Source organism: Molothrus ater, chromosome 10 (genome assembly GCF_012460135.2).
Source record: "Molothrus ater isolate BHLD 08-10-18 breed brown headed cowbird chromosome 10, BPBGC_Mater_1.1, whole genome shotgun sequence".
NCBI classification, from domain to species: domain Eukaryota; kingdom Metazoa; phylum Chordata; class Aves; order Passeriformes; family Icteridae; genus Molothrus; species Molothrus ater.
Window position 1 is genome coordinate 6,452,428 of NC_050487.2, and position 14,229 is coordinate 6,466,656.

Genomic DNA, 14,229 nt, shown 5'->3' on the forward strand with positions numbered 1-14,229 from the left:
CTATTTTCATCATCTCTGATATTCCAAGCTCCTCAGCTACATAAACACTGTAGGTAAGGAATTGTGTATATTTAATGTAATCAAATATTATGCTTTACTTATTTTATGAGGGAAAAGAAACTTTTCTGTTCCACAAATGCAACAGCATTCATTAGGAAAAGCCTGATTGTGTTATCAGAGCACACCTTGCAAATAGATTAGTTTATGCTGGACAGTTTAGGTCTATAATGAATTTCTATAAAATTAAATTTAAAAAGCCACACACACATACAAACACTCCACCATGCCCACACAACTGGCTTCTACCATGCTGAAAAGGAATCAATAGGAAAGACAAAAGAATCCAAGCAATTTGATCTCTTAGAAAAATCTGCCTTTTTCTTAATTAGCTGTAAGGGAGGGATCTTGAAAAATCCCTCTGCAGTTTCCAGTTTATCCAGGTGCAAACTCCCAAGTTTACCCTTGGCAGGTATGTGAGGAAAAGGATGCAGCAAAGCACCTGTGTATGTCCCAGAGACAGAGGGAACTCTGAGCTGAGCCAAAGCCCTGCATGTTTAACACACATCACTGCACTCAGCCTCGAGCCAGGAGCAGACCAGCAGTGCTATCATATCCAACAACCAGCATCAATCTCTAAACACCCAACTGGCCAGGAAACTCAGTTTTCACACTTTTTGCCTCCCAATACACACACACACACACCCAGTAGGAGAAGCAATCTTAAAAAGGGTCCATCTGCTACTTAGAAGAAATTAGGAAGCAAGTCCTGGCCTTTAATCAAGCTTCACACAAGTTGAGGAAGCAGCAGCACAAAACCAGTTATCTGAAATGTTATCTCACTGTTATTTCATTATGAATTCAGCCCTGTTCCTGGAAGTATCAATCATTTCAATCAATCAACAAAGTTCTCCAGGGCACAGAAACCAAATGTAGCTGAATGTAAAAAGTATTTACTACACCAAATATTGACAGAGCTTAATGACCAGGCTGTTGGTGTACTACCAATTTACAAGATTTGTTTGAACAGCTCTATTACTGTAGATATCAGAACATGAAATTGCCAGAGCTATTTTTTACACTAAAGAAAATAGCAGCTGTGCAGGGCCAGACAACAGGTTGAACTGCACGGCTTACACATGCAGGGAAAAGCATAAGAAAAGGGCAAGAATACACTGATATTTCTGAGTTACTGTCCCAGATCCCTAAGACCCCAGCAAATTTCTTCTCTCATGGATGTGTCTGTCTAAACCAGCTTTATGTCTACACTGTCTTGCAGCAGTGTGCAAGGGTTAATTATTCACTGCAAAATGAAAGAATAATTGTGTTTTAAACTTGCCAATTGTTAGATCCATTTGATGTGACCCAATTCTTATGAAACAAGAAAAAACAAATTCCAAGCCCCTGTTTGCATTTTTCATGCTTCCATCTGGTCACCTCTTTCCAGGCAGAATAATCCTACCCTGTGCCATGTGGCTTGCCCAGAAATAATTCTGTATCTTTATCCTTGCCCACTCTTGTCACACATCTCCTGACAGTTTCTGAAGTCTACTGTATTCTTCTTTGAGCCTGGGAAATCTCAGCTGCTTTCCCTGAGTGTTAATATCTATTTTCCCAGCATCTGTTCATTATCCACAGCTGACTTTCATAGAAAACACTTCCCATGGAAGTAAGGCTGGCCCAAGAAATTCCCTCCCACGTTCAGTCTTACTCCTGTTTGTTACTACAGCACTGCCCCTTCAGCCACACCACTGCAGCTTCTCATGGACTGTGCTGTAAATACTCCAAAGAACCCATCTGGACTTAAAAAAATGGGAGCCAAGGAAAAGAACTATGAAGGAATACCTTTAAATTTTGCTTCTGTTTCTTTTATAAAATCATTTAAATTATTTTTGCAGCACTATCTCACACTGCAGCATCAGTGCAGCTCCTGTCACTTCTATTTTTTCTCTGTCATACAAAAAGAACTGTGTGGGACACATGGTGTCCTTGGGCACTGGGGGCCCACTCTGTCCTACCAGCATGGCACTTGCACCTCAACCCAAAACCATCGTGCAATTTACAGAGAAATAAAGACAAGTGGCTCATCTCCAGACCTGGGGACCAGACTTGAGGCAATGCAGTCTTCAGTGGCAGCAGTAGATAAGAAAAGCAGAAAAAGCAGAGCAAAGATTCTCAGAGGGATAGCAGGCAAAGACTGTCTTGACCTCCCAGAGAAGTGACAAAGCTGGAAGTACAATCTGAATTTGTGGGTAGGGTTCCTGTGATCTAAGCTGGCAGGCAGAAGCTCTCAGTGCCTTGGCACTCCCCACGGTGTGTGACACACCCAGGCAGAGTCAGTGTAACTCCCTGCTCTGAACAGGCACCTGTGGAGAGCTGGACAATGCAATTGAGCTGCACAATGTTGTGTTTACCCCAGGAGAGCTCCACTGACTGAGGGGCTGCAGGAAATAAGTCACATACAGGCACCTGACCTGCCAGCATCAGCACAGAGCCACACAAACTGCATTCACCAAGCACTAAAAATCAGTGCCCCAGAGTAACACCCAGAGCCCCACACACTCAGCCCCTGTGCACACTTGGCATGCTGGCTGCCTAATTCTGTCAGAAATTACAGTTTAAGGCAACAGGAGATGATGAAGCCAGACTACATATGCTACAACAGTTGGAACTTAAACTGTTGACTTTTGATGTAACTGAAAAGAGCTATAAAAACTGAAAACACTAGATGAATAAATAAAAATGACACACATCAGACCCAAAAGAGAGACCAAGCATCAACTGAACCAAGACAAAACAGCAGTAATGCAAATACCAGGAAAAAAGACTGAATACAAGCAAAAAAGGAATCAAACCACAGGCAGCAGTGTAGCAAATGGTGCAACATGCAAGCCTTGCCAGAAATGGAATTACTTTGCATAAATATGCATAGAGAGAAGGACTCCTATTAAAAACAAGAATTTCTAACCAACAGGCCTCAGGTAACAGCAAACTCTCTTTTTATAAATAATCCAAGAGCGAACTCAGGGAAGTGGCCCACACTTGATCCCCTTGCCCAGGGACCTCCTGTTCTTGCCCCTCTCTGTCACCTGTCCCACACACAGATCATTAACACCAGAAGGCACAGGAGGTGACAGGAGGGAAGGACCAGGTGGCCCTTTTGGAAAGGAGGTGGCTACAAGCAGGTTCCATCCCCCAGAACCCATCTCCACAAGTCTCCCTGCCTACTCCCACAAAACACCTCAGAAAGAAAGCAGCCATAGATGGCATGAGCTGCTCCACTGGTACCCATCTGCTTCCAGATGTTTTTACCTACAGATGCAGTGGGGAGCATGGATTTCCCATATGGAAATGGGCACTTGCATGCTGTGCATGAAATACATGATAAATTCAGCACAGGACCCACAGGACATGTGCTGCAGCCTGCCCAGGGGCAGCACAGCCATGCCTTTGGGAGTCACCACCTTCAAGGGACACACACAAGGAAAAGGCTCCTTTGGCAATGAGCTCAATTCCACAGATAAAGTCTCCAAATGACTCCAGTAACACCAACAACCTTCCTCCACTCCCTGCTGTCAGGACACATCTGGACACACATGCACACACACTTAGATACATGCACACAGGCACACACATGCACCACATCTCTGGGTCAGTCAACAGTCCATACAGCTACATCACAAAAATAAGACTCAACCATTTTTTAAAATTATGAAATTGCTTCTATTCTTATGAGAACTGAGTAAAAAGTCAAGGTTTCCTGCAAATGGCAGATGATGTATGGTACAAATACAGAGAACAAAGATTTTCCAAAGCCTACAATGGTTTTCAAAAGAATCTCACAGAAATGAACTCTTGATGACTCTTTTTTAAAAACTACCACAGAGCATAATTTGAAGAATAAGCCAGGTAAGCAACCCCACAGAAATAAGAAGCCCTAATGAAGTAAAGCAAACAGCAGAATAAATGAGCTTGAGTAAATAACTTCAAATCAATCAACTTGCAGAAATGTTGACCTTCACATCTCAAAGTCTGCTAAAAGATAAACCAAAGCATTTTATGGTGCTGAAGAGGAACAGCAGCTTGGGCTTGCCAGTAAAAGCAAGTCAGATGCAATGAATGAAAGAATGAAGCTAGTGATCTTATTACCTCCTCCAGGCTTTGCAGCTAGGAATCCATTTCATATTCCCCCAGTGTGAGAGAACTGAGGAGCATTAAGTGCTGGAGGAAGCAGAGGGACCTGACTGCAGAGGACACCTTGCCAGCTCGTGTAAATTAGCACAGTTCCACTAAATATTAATGAAAGCTGATTTCAAAAAAAGCTATTTCACAATTTCAATTAGGTAACAATCTGGCAACAGTGCTACAAACAAAAGGGAAAACAAATGACATCATATTCAAAGTTCATGTTAAAATGGAAGATCTCAGTGAACTGTAAATCAAGGCAAATTGAGGATACAAAACTTGAAATAATTTGCCATTTCATACAACTGATCATGGACATGCTTAATTTACAGTGAATATGAAAGAAAAAATTTACTCTAGAATGGGTGTGCAATGTGTTTACATCAAGGTAGAAAAAAGTTCAAAAATCAAAGCTTACACTAAACTTCAGCAAAAAACCCAAAGTCACTCAAATGAAACTTTAAACTGATTAAAAAAGAAATGCACTGTGACATTAAATATTTCAATAACCTGTATAAAGAGCAACTCAAATAGAAAAGCAGAAAATACACTTGAACAGATAGTGAGAAGAACTCAGTACACGAAAAATGAGGACCCAGGGGAAAAAAAAAGCAAGTAGTGAGAGACTTAAAACACTCTGCATAAAAATTTTTAAGTCAATCTGTTCAGGTTGGGTTTTTAAAAAAAGAATTAAAGCCTTTTAAGGATAAATTTTGTGGAAATTGAAGAAATTACACAGATGGCTACTGGGGAGAAGGTAGATCCTAATGTGAGAAAGTACATGCAGTTTAGATTGGGCAGCACACTCCAGGATGAGTGCCTGGCTGCATTCCAAACTGCAGGCACAAAGTCTAATATACACCCAGAGAAAACCTAATATAAGGATAATAAAAATGAACTGCAGCTTGAGGACATGCACTTTACTCTTTTTCTCTAAGGATCATAATTTTAAATTATGAAAGAGTTCATACTTTGCTAACAACTATCATGCACTTCCTAATAAGTCAAAATTATTTTCTTTTAAAAACCCCAAAAATCTCACCTTAGATAAGAGTAAGCAAAGATGAGAATTTGTTTTCTGCAGTGTCTACCTATGTAACTTTTTAATTTCTGAACCACAGATAGGAAAGGAATATACAATCCTAGAAATATTTCTTCCCAATAAAACTAAGGGATTTATAGTCTCCATACAGGATTATCTGTTTGGCATTTTGGTAAACACATTTCTGTGCAGTAGACTGGGTATTATATATCATTACACAGGGCAATCAATGTAACATGTTGCATTGAACCATCTGGGACAAAAAACAGTACCAAAGAAAAGAAAAACGCACTATTCTCTTAGGAGAATCTTAGAATGATAAATGTTAACTGGCATTACACTGAGTACATAAAAGGTACTGGGAAAATTCTGCATTCAAATGCACTAAAATCACAGGAGCTCCTGAGGCTGGGCACTCTTGCCCAGCAGATCTGCACCCAGAGCAGCAGTTCCTCACCTGAGTGCTCAGAAAAGGTGGGTGCACCTTACAGAGCTCCCACCAAGAGGATTTCCCAAGGTGGTACAGAACTCCTGCAGGCGCTCATCTCCCACAGTTGACATGTTACATGGTCTGTTTAAGCTGAGCCAATCATGGGCATGAATGATGCCACAAAGCATCAAAACTTCTCATAAACATTGAGAATCAGAATGAAAATACACTTAGAGGAGTGCTAAAACAAAATGGAGTTATTCCAGCAAGAGATCCATCAGTTTATTAAAACACCTGATTCGCACTCCTTTGCTAGCACGGTTTGTAAGGGTTCACAGATCACCCCAGACACTTCAAAGAACATCAACATTCTACACAGCAAAAGACTCCTCTGCCTTCAAGTATAATGAGTATTTTCAGGTACAAACGCTTTCACACACTGCACTACTGGCACTTAACAGCAAAATCATCTCACATCTTATTAAATCACAAAGGAAAAGAAGCCTTGTGTGATGACTGCAGAAAATTTAATTTGGTATTAAGGGATACTCTTCTAAATTAATTAATGCTTCATTTGGTGGCTAAATTGTTCCCAGTGTAACAACTATAAAAACATGTACCTAGTTTTCATTTTTTTCCTTTAATTCAGTACCATACAATCAAAAGCAAAGCAAGATTAGGCTACAAAAGAAATCTGTTGAGCAAAATGAAGATACTAGTTTAAATGTTAATAATAGATGCAGTCATTTTGCCCAGTAAACTTTACAGACTGCATACTCAAACTCCTAAGGAGTTTCTGAGACAATCTGGGAAAACCCTGAGCTATTATCCATCCTTCAACTGGAGAATCCAGCAGTTAAAACACAATAAATTACAATTAAACTAAAACATGCATTTACCACAAAAAGCATGGGTAATACTTAATAGATCTCTGTATATTCTTAATCTTCAAAGACCTCCACTTTCAGAAATAGCTGAGGGAATCACAGAGATGTGATCTGCCAAAAAACATTTCTAGAGGGAGAAAAGAAACTCTGAGAAGAGAGAGCCATTAAGGCCACTGAGAACAGACACCACAATGGCCCTGAACTGCCAACAGTCAGAGGTAGGGAGAAAACCCAAAATTTGTTTGTGCCACCTTATTCCCTTTCTTAGCTGCCACTGCCAGGACAGGCTGTTGGATTTTTGGTGTAACCCAGTTACAGCTGCTCTGATGTTCTTACTCTCAAGGATCTACGTAAAAACACATGTAACTCCTCCTGCATAAGGTAAATATGGTTCTGCAGTCACTCTACTCAGGAATAAGTCTGTCCTACTGCCAGAGATGGACTTCTCAAGGCAGGGGAAGCAGTGCTACAAGTACAGCTTTACTTGGACAGCAAGGGAACCTCAAAGGACACAAATCTCCATGTGCCAAGATGTGCAGGTAAGAACAGTGAGGAACCCTGTGCATCCCTCTGCTTTCTGGAAAGACAAGGAAGAACTGGTGGCACCATGAAAAATTCCATTTCAACACACTAGGTACTTGGATACTTAAAATACTTGCTGGCAGATAATGGAGCCATATTTATTCTGAACTATGTCTAATCAACACCAAGATTACCTTTTATTAGCTGAGCATAAGCAGAGGCAGCAATTTTTAAAAGTTTTTTTCCCCTCAAAACCAGCCTGTGCTCTGTAGTGAGCTGCTAACAACAATAAAGGGTGACTGATAATGCATGGAATATTCCAGAATCATCAAGGCACAGATCTGTTCATGTTTTGGTTCTGAACTCTTCCTACAATTACTGATGATCAGTTCTCTCTGATGTTTTAGGGGAACAAAGCTCCTTTGCAGATGAGAAAGCAGAACACTTCTATGCTTGGTTTGACCACCAGTAGTACAAACTTCATTACAGATAACTGCTCATAACTCATGAGAAATTGGCAGTCTGAGTCCTAAACAAAATCTGATCTCATCACAAGTTCTGTGACCCTGCCATTAAGAGGACAGGGCAATAAAGATCAATGCAGAGACGTCTGAAGATTTCAGCTACTGGTCAGTCTCTGCCTGGGCAGCTCAGCTGGAAGAGCAGAGGCTCAGCCAAGCCTTCATTCCCACCAGTGGCAGCTGAGCACATGAGAAATGCTGATAGAGACCCTTCTGCCTATGGAAGTGCAGAGTAGGGAAATGGAGAGGATAGAGCTGTCACCATAAAATGATATAACTAAAAAATGAATCTATGGAAGAGATAAATGACAAAAAGCAGAAGAGTATCATGTTTAACTATGAAAACAAGAACCACTGAAGAAGTTCTATGAACAGTCCTAATGGAGTAACACTTGAAAGTAAACCTGCAGAAAGCATGAGCAGAAGGTCATGTCACACTTCATACACAGAGAGCTGCTGACAGAACAATTGCTGAAGCACTAACTGTACAAAAGGTTACAGAGCAAATGAAAAGCACTGACAACTGCCTGATACCAACTTAATGTGGGCATCAAATAGATTTACAGAGTTCAAGCAAGACACAAGCTGCACTCCGTGACAGAGGCCAAGATTTTATGCAAAGAGCAGTGCTGGAGTTATGTACACTTGAAATAGAAAAAATTAAACTGATTTTATTTCCCTGGAAGAAGCAACCAGCAATAAGCCTGAAGAGAAGTAATAAATGAATCCTGCTGTGAGAACCAAAATAGAGACGCTTAGAAGTGAAAATTGAATTCAGCAACAGACTTTTATGAATTGGCATCACAAAGCCAGAAAAATCTAACAACTAAAAAAAATTCTAAAAGCAAACAGCAGGAGCAGATAGATCAGAAACAAAAGCACATGATTCCCATGTAATCTCAGGATATATTAATTACATTTTTCTGGGTTTTCATTGCTAGAAACAAACTTAGGAGCACTAAAAAAAAGAGTATGTTCATATTACAGGGAAAGAACTAAATATTGGGAAATCGTATGTTTGGCCAAATACAAATATATGGTGCTTGTTTGAAAACTGCAAAATTGACAAAATTGCTAAAACTGAACAAAAATATCTGCATCAAAACTATGAAAAACAAAAATGCCAAGCATTCCTAATTGTTACATCAAAACCTCTAAGCTATTACAGAAAAATGTAAGTATAAAGACACTTATAAGTTTGGTTTACAGAACCTTGGTTTCACATGAGCTGATTGTCCAGAAGTGCAAGTTCAAAAATATTAAATCACATTTTAACTGCATTCTCTTTCCTACTATAGGGTTTCTTTAATTTTTTAGGATATTTTTACCAACAGTAAATTTTTCAAAAGTGCCCAAGCGATGCATTCTCCTGAAATTAGGGCTCAAGTTGTTTCTGCCTGTTTGCACCTGAGGCCTTCAAACACTCTTGCCTATTCCTTTACTATTTGCATATAATCTCTCCCCTGCATGGATGGTGCTGTGTACTTTTTCTCAGGCTGGGCATGTGTGTGTCTATGCACCTACATATACAAATGCATATACATGCAATTCATGCAATATCCACATGCATGTACAAATTCTCCACTTCTCAACACAATTTCTTTGTATCAAAATTCCAAAAGGTTTCTTAATACAAACATGCAATTTTATTTTTTTTTTGCATTTAATCTGCAAGAGATCTGTGTCAGCATCTCTTTTGAAATAGATAAAACGTATCAAAGTCAATTCCACATACACCCAGAGTCATCAAATATCAAAGCAGTTGCTCATTCCTTTCTATTTGGCTTCTGCAAATATCAATAACTCTAAGTCAACTATACTACATCAAGTATATTGTATGTTCTGTACCACAGTAAAACCAGAAAATAGACTCCAGATGTTTCCTCAATTCCTGCCAAAAACAAAATTTGAAAAAGTGCTGAAAACCAAACAAAGTTGGAAGCTCTGTTGTAGGAAAAAAAGGCATAAGGAATCCATAGCTTTGTTACAAGTAAATTTGTTCTGTCTTCACCTACTAGATAAGAAGGGTCAATTCTGAATAAGTGTAAACACAGAAACTGCTACAAACAAAAATTCTCATTTCCTTCCTGTGCATTACTTCTTTAAAACTAAATCTCATATTTTCCACGGGTTTGAGACAGAAAATTTTCAACAACTTTCACTCATTTGCAATATTTGATTTCTGTGAGACTTAAAAGAAGCTTAGGTTTTAGCTACACTGAAAGTAATATTGACAATGGGACTTAGGACCTAATTTTCCTAATTTGTACTTTTCTCTTGTTAATCAGCATCAAAACAAACTAACTGATACTGCCTAAGTCCTGCGTTGTTGAAATGCAAAGTAAAGGAGGTTTGCTTAAATAATCCATCAGAGCAGGAGTGACTGTTGGCTTTGGACTGCATGGGCTGAGGAGTTTTGGACCCATTGTTTCTCCTCTGCATTTCAAAACCAAGCAGCACAGCAGCTTACAAACACCACACGGACACTCTCAAAACCAATCCTCTGTGCAGAGTCTTGAGGGGCAACTCACCTGGCCCCACACATCCTGTAAAGGCCTCTGAACTGATCAAAACATAAGAGGGTTATAAACATTTCTAGAGGCAACTAGGACAATCTAATTTATTTTACAATAAATAAAAATTTGCCTTCAGGATGTATCAATGCTTTCCCTCAGACTCAGTGGAAGTCTAGGCAAATAGCTTATCCTTCACCTGCTGTCCTGATGGGGATAGCAGGAATGCAAGTTCCAGTGCAAAGCACTCCAAACCTGCTTATGCGAGCAGGTATTCTTGACAAAAGGAGTGAACAAAAAAAAGCTTGGATTTGTCATTATTTTCATATACTTTTTGCCCATATAAAGCTTGCTACAGGTTATACTTTAATGAACTGCTTAATATCAATATATAGTTTTAACTTAGGAGTAATGAACAAAATAATGGAGAATTTGAAACATATGATGACCCTGCCAGGTCTCTTGTTTTTCAGCAGGATACATGACAGCCCTAAATCAGAACCCACTCAGTCCTGTACTTCACCATACCCAGTCTCTTGGACCAATGCAGTCACGAGAAAATACTACAGTTCCCAAAAGCATAGCTGAGACTGGACTCCAGTCAGGATACACTGAACTGTGAGGAGGAACACAAGGGGACATTTTACCTGCATAGCACTCTTTCCCAGCTTAACCACCTCGAACAGGGTGACAGGGTCCCCTTCTCCATTCTGCTGCGGGTGGCCGTTGGCTCTCCCACGACTCGCCCCTCGGGCTCCAGCGTCGGAACGCCCCTTGTCCGCTGGGGACTTGCGGGGTTTCTTCGTGGCAGACTGGGCAAAGAAAACCAGCAGAGGGAAAGTTTATTCTAGCTGCATCTGAAATCACCCAGGGTTTCTTTATACACCCAGCTTATCTTCATAATCCATAAGCATTTCGTGGTTACACCCTCACACACATTGATACACACAAAGATCATGGATGAGCCAGGCTGGAAGGCGTCTCCAGTCTGACCTCCTGCTCAAAGCAGGGTCGGCTAGGAAAATAAACCAGGACTTGATCCAGTCAGGTACATATAATTTTATTTTTCAGTAGTTGTTGAGGGACTATTTAAAAGCCACTGCCATGCCAAGGTAAGTAGTGGTCACCCCAAGACAGTGGTCAAGTCCCAGTGCTGGAGTACTTGTTGATGTCAGTCCCTGTATGAGTCTCACATAGACATTGACAATAACTGGTGATCTTAACTAATGATATAAGACAGTAAGTTATTAAAAATACATTTGCCACATTAACATTCATTTTCTGTATTTTCATACAACTTTTATAAGAAACTGTGTACATAGTCAGCTCTTCAACTCAAATCACCAAATTTGTACAGCCAGATTTAGTAGATCACCATAACAGCCTCTTGCTTCAAAATTTTATGAGTTAAAACATTTTCCATTTGAGTCTAAATTACTTAATGTAAATTTTCTCTCTGTTCTTCAAGGTTTTAATCAGGTAGTATAGACACCACCTGTCAACACTCACCTACTGAACACTTTGCTCTGAATTTAAGTCACTCGTGAAACAGACAGAAAAAAAAATCTGGGGAAAATAACATTAGATTTCTTACTTCCATATTCTATTCTTTCTCCCTACTGTGAGGCAAACAAAAGCAAAATCTGCTGTTTTCCACAGAACAATGAAGCTATTGTGAGGAATTATGTTAAAGAAAACAACACACAAGCAACTCAAAGACTAAATTTTGGACAATATGCTCATGGCACCGTTTACTCAAGTATATTGTCAGCTGAGTTTCTATTAATGCTTTTAGTAAAGAACACAAAGTCAACATTTTCAGTTGCATATTACAGCACAGACACATTGAGAATCTTCCTGCAGAGGAAAGGGAACTAATTTCTGGCAGAGCTGGTAGAAGAGGGCCCTGCAAGTCCAGCTTTCCCCATGCTTTAAAAGGGATCACTGCTTTAAAAGGGGTGGGGCCAGAGGGCTGAAGCAAAGGGCAAGGTAGAGTGCAACTGCCTCTTGCAAATATTCAATTAAGGACTTGCATAGAAGTACAAGCTGGAAAGCTTAAAATAATGGTACAATCTCTGTGAAGTTTTTTGGATAACATTTGCACTTAGGATCAAGAGTATCTCCCTCAATGAATTTTTAAATATGTGCAAAGCTGCTTGTAACAGTAAGTATATTATCAACATATGAAATGTTTAAGTTCTACTGAGCTTGAAAGAAACATGTGATCACTATTTATTAAAATGGGAAAGAATTAGAAGTAAATTGACTCTTTGGAGAGATATAATCCATACACTTATTCTGTCTGGGAGACAGTAAGTACTTCATCTAGCTACAAGGACTGCTAAATGAAAGCTTGAATGCAAACTGATGCCCTCCACAGAAACTAATGCAAGCCCCCTTAGACAGTTTTTTTCCACATGTAATTGAAAGAGAGGCATTAAATGTTGCAAGAACGAAAGGAAAACACGTAAGAGATGGATGTGAAATGCACATATCCAGAGCTACCTTGGTAGTGAAAGCAATGAGAAAAGCCACCTGTTTTAGTACCTGAGCATGAGTACTACAGACACAGGCTCCAAATGTGGAATCACCAGGCATGTCAATGCCCAGTTTAAATTCCCTTTGTCAGGTATCCTGGGAAAAGGAGGTGATTTGACCAAGGCTCCCAGTCTGAAATGGGAGAGTGAGATCACCACTGAGCCCTCAGAGGAGGTACAGAAATTACTGACACATGTACTTCTGACCAAGTACTGGGTAAAGCCAGGTTCTTCAGATCCAAGTAAATACCTCAATATCCTGGCCCTGAATTAGCACCAGATATATTACTGAGTCTATCTGAATAAAATTTTTCTTTGGTGTAGACTTTCTTTTGACAATGAGAACATCTCTCAGAGCAGAGAAAAATCTTGCATCTAACAAAAGCCATTGTGTATCCAAGCTGGGGTAGCAAAACCCAGATGCAGGAGCTGTATTGAATCCTGCCTCTAGAGACAAAACCAGTAGACAGGATGCTCCACTCAAGACTGAAGAAAAACCCAAAAGTGAACTTTGAGATAGGCAAGGATTAACACTGTCTTCAGGTGGAAAGGCACTAGTGAAAGGGCATCCACCCCTCAGCACTTCCACCCAGCAGGCATCTGGCAGGAAGCCCAAGCTCAATCTCACTCCAGAGTGTGAAGATAAAACAAATCATATATAAGTCCTCCAGCAACTGCCTTGTGCTCTGAAGTTTTGCAAGCACAAAGCACATGGCAGTCCCTTAGTCATTAACACACAATATTACAATGCAGTTGTCAAACATTATTTGCACATAATGTCTCTGAATTTACAGCAAGAAACTTTGCAGGCCATGTTGACAGGCTTGAGCTTCCTACAGGTTCCTGTCTCTGAGCACAAAGTCCAGTAGGAAATTCTACTTCAAAGAGACCAAGGAGCCACTGGAACAATCTCCCCAGGGAATCTGGGGGTTCCTCAACATTGTACAATTCAGATTCAGCTGGACAGGCTGCTAGGGCATCTTGTCTAGGCTGTGTTTTTGCCAGACAAGATTGAACCAAATGATCTGTGAGGTCCCTTCCAACCTGGTATTCTATGATTCTATCCCAGGATGGAGACATCCTCCACCACCACCAGAGCAAGTGAAGGAAAAGACAGGACTGGTACATCTGCAGAAACACAGAGAAGACTCACTCATGATACAGAGCATCTGTGGCATATCTCCAAAGGCACTTGCTCTTGGAAGTGGAGTTGCAAAAGCTACAAATCTAAAAACTATGTTTGGCTTTGAGGATGCCAGGCACAGGTAACTGTGCATCCCAGAAAAGAGACACAAGCACACAGGCAAGGGTGATCCTTCTGCAAAAAACAAAGAAACCTTTTCTCCCACACCATGAAGAGCTTCCACACAGAAACAGCCCTGCTCAAGAAGGAGTGTGGCCCCAGTAAACCTGCCAGACTATCACTGACAGCTGTAAAATGAGATGTTTCCTAAGATCAGAGTGAATTTGCAGCAGGGCTGCTCCCATGGATCCAATGCTCATCAAGACACAGGAAAAACAGAACCGTTGAGTCCTAACAAGAGCAAAAATTGTGATTACTGCACACCATTTTACAGCTTTGAACCAGAAAGTCC

At 40.3% G+C, this 14,229-nt stretch overlaps 1 protein-coding gene across 1 annotated transcript in view; it reads right to left on the minus strand.

The window, feature by feature from the left end:
- Window positions 1–14,229, minus strand: part of STAG1 (stromal antigen 1) — a 154,075-nt gene that overhangs the window by 87,657 nt on the left and 52,189 nt on the right. Inside the window, exon 4 of the mRNA XM_036389252.2 lies at window positions 10,745–10,909. Within this exon, the coding sequence (XP_036245145.1) occupies window positions 10,745–10,909 (165 nt within the window). The remainder of the gene's footprint in view (window positions 1–10,744; window positions 10,910–14,229) is intronic.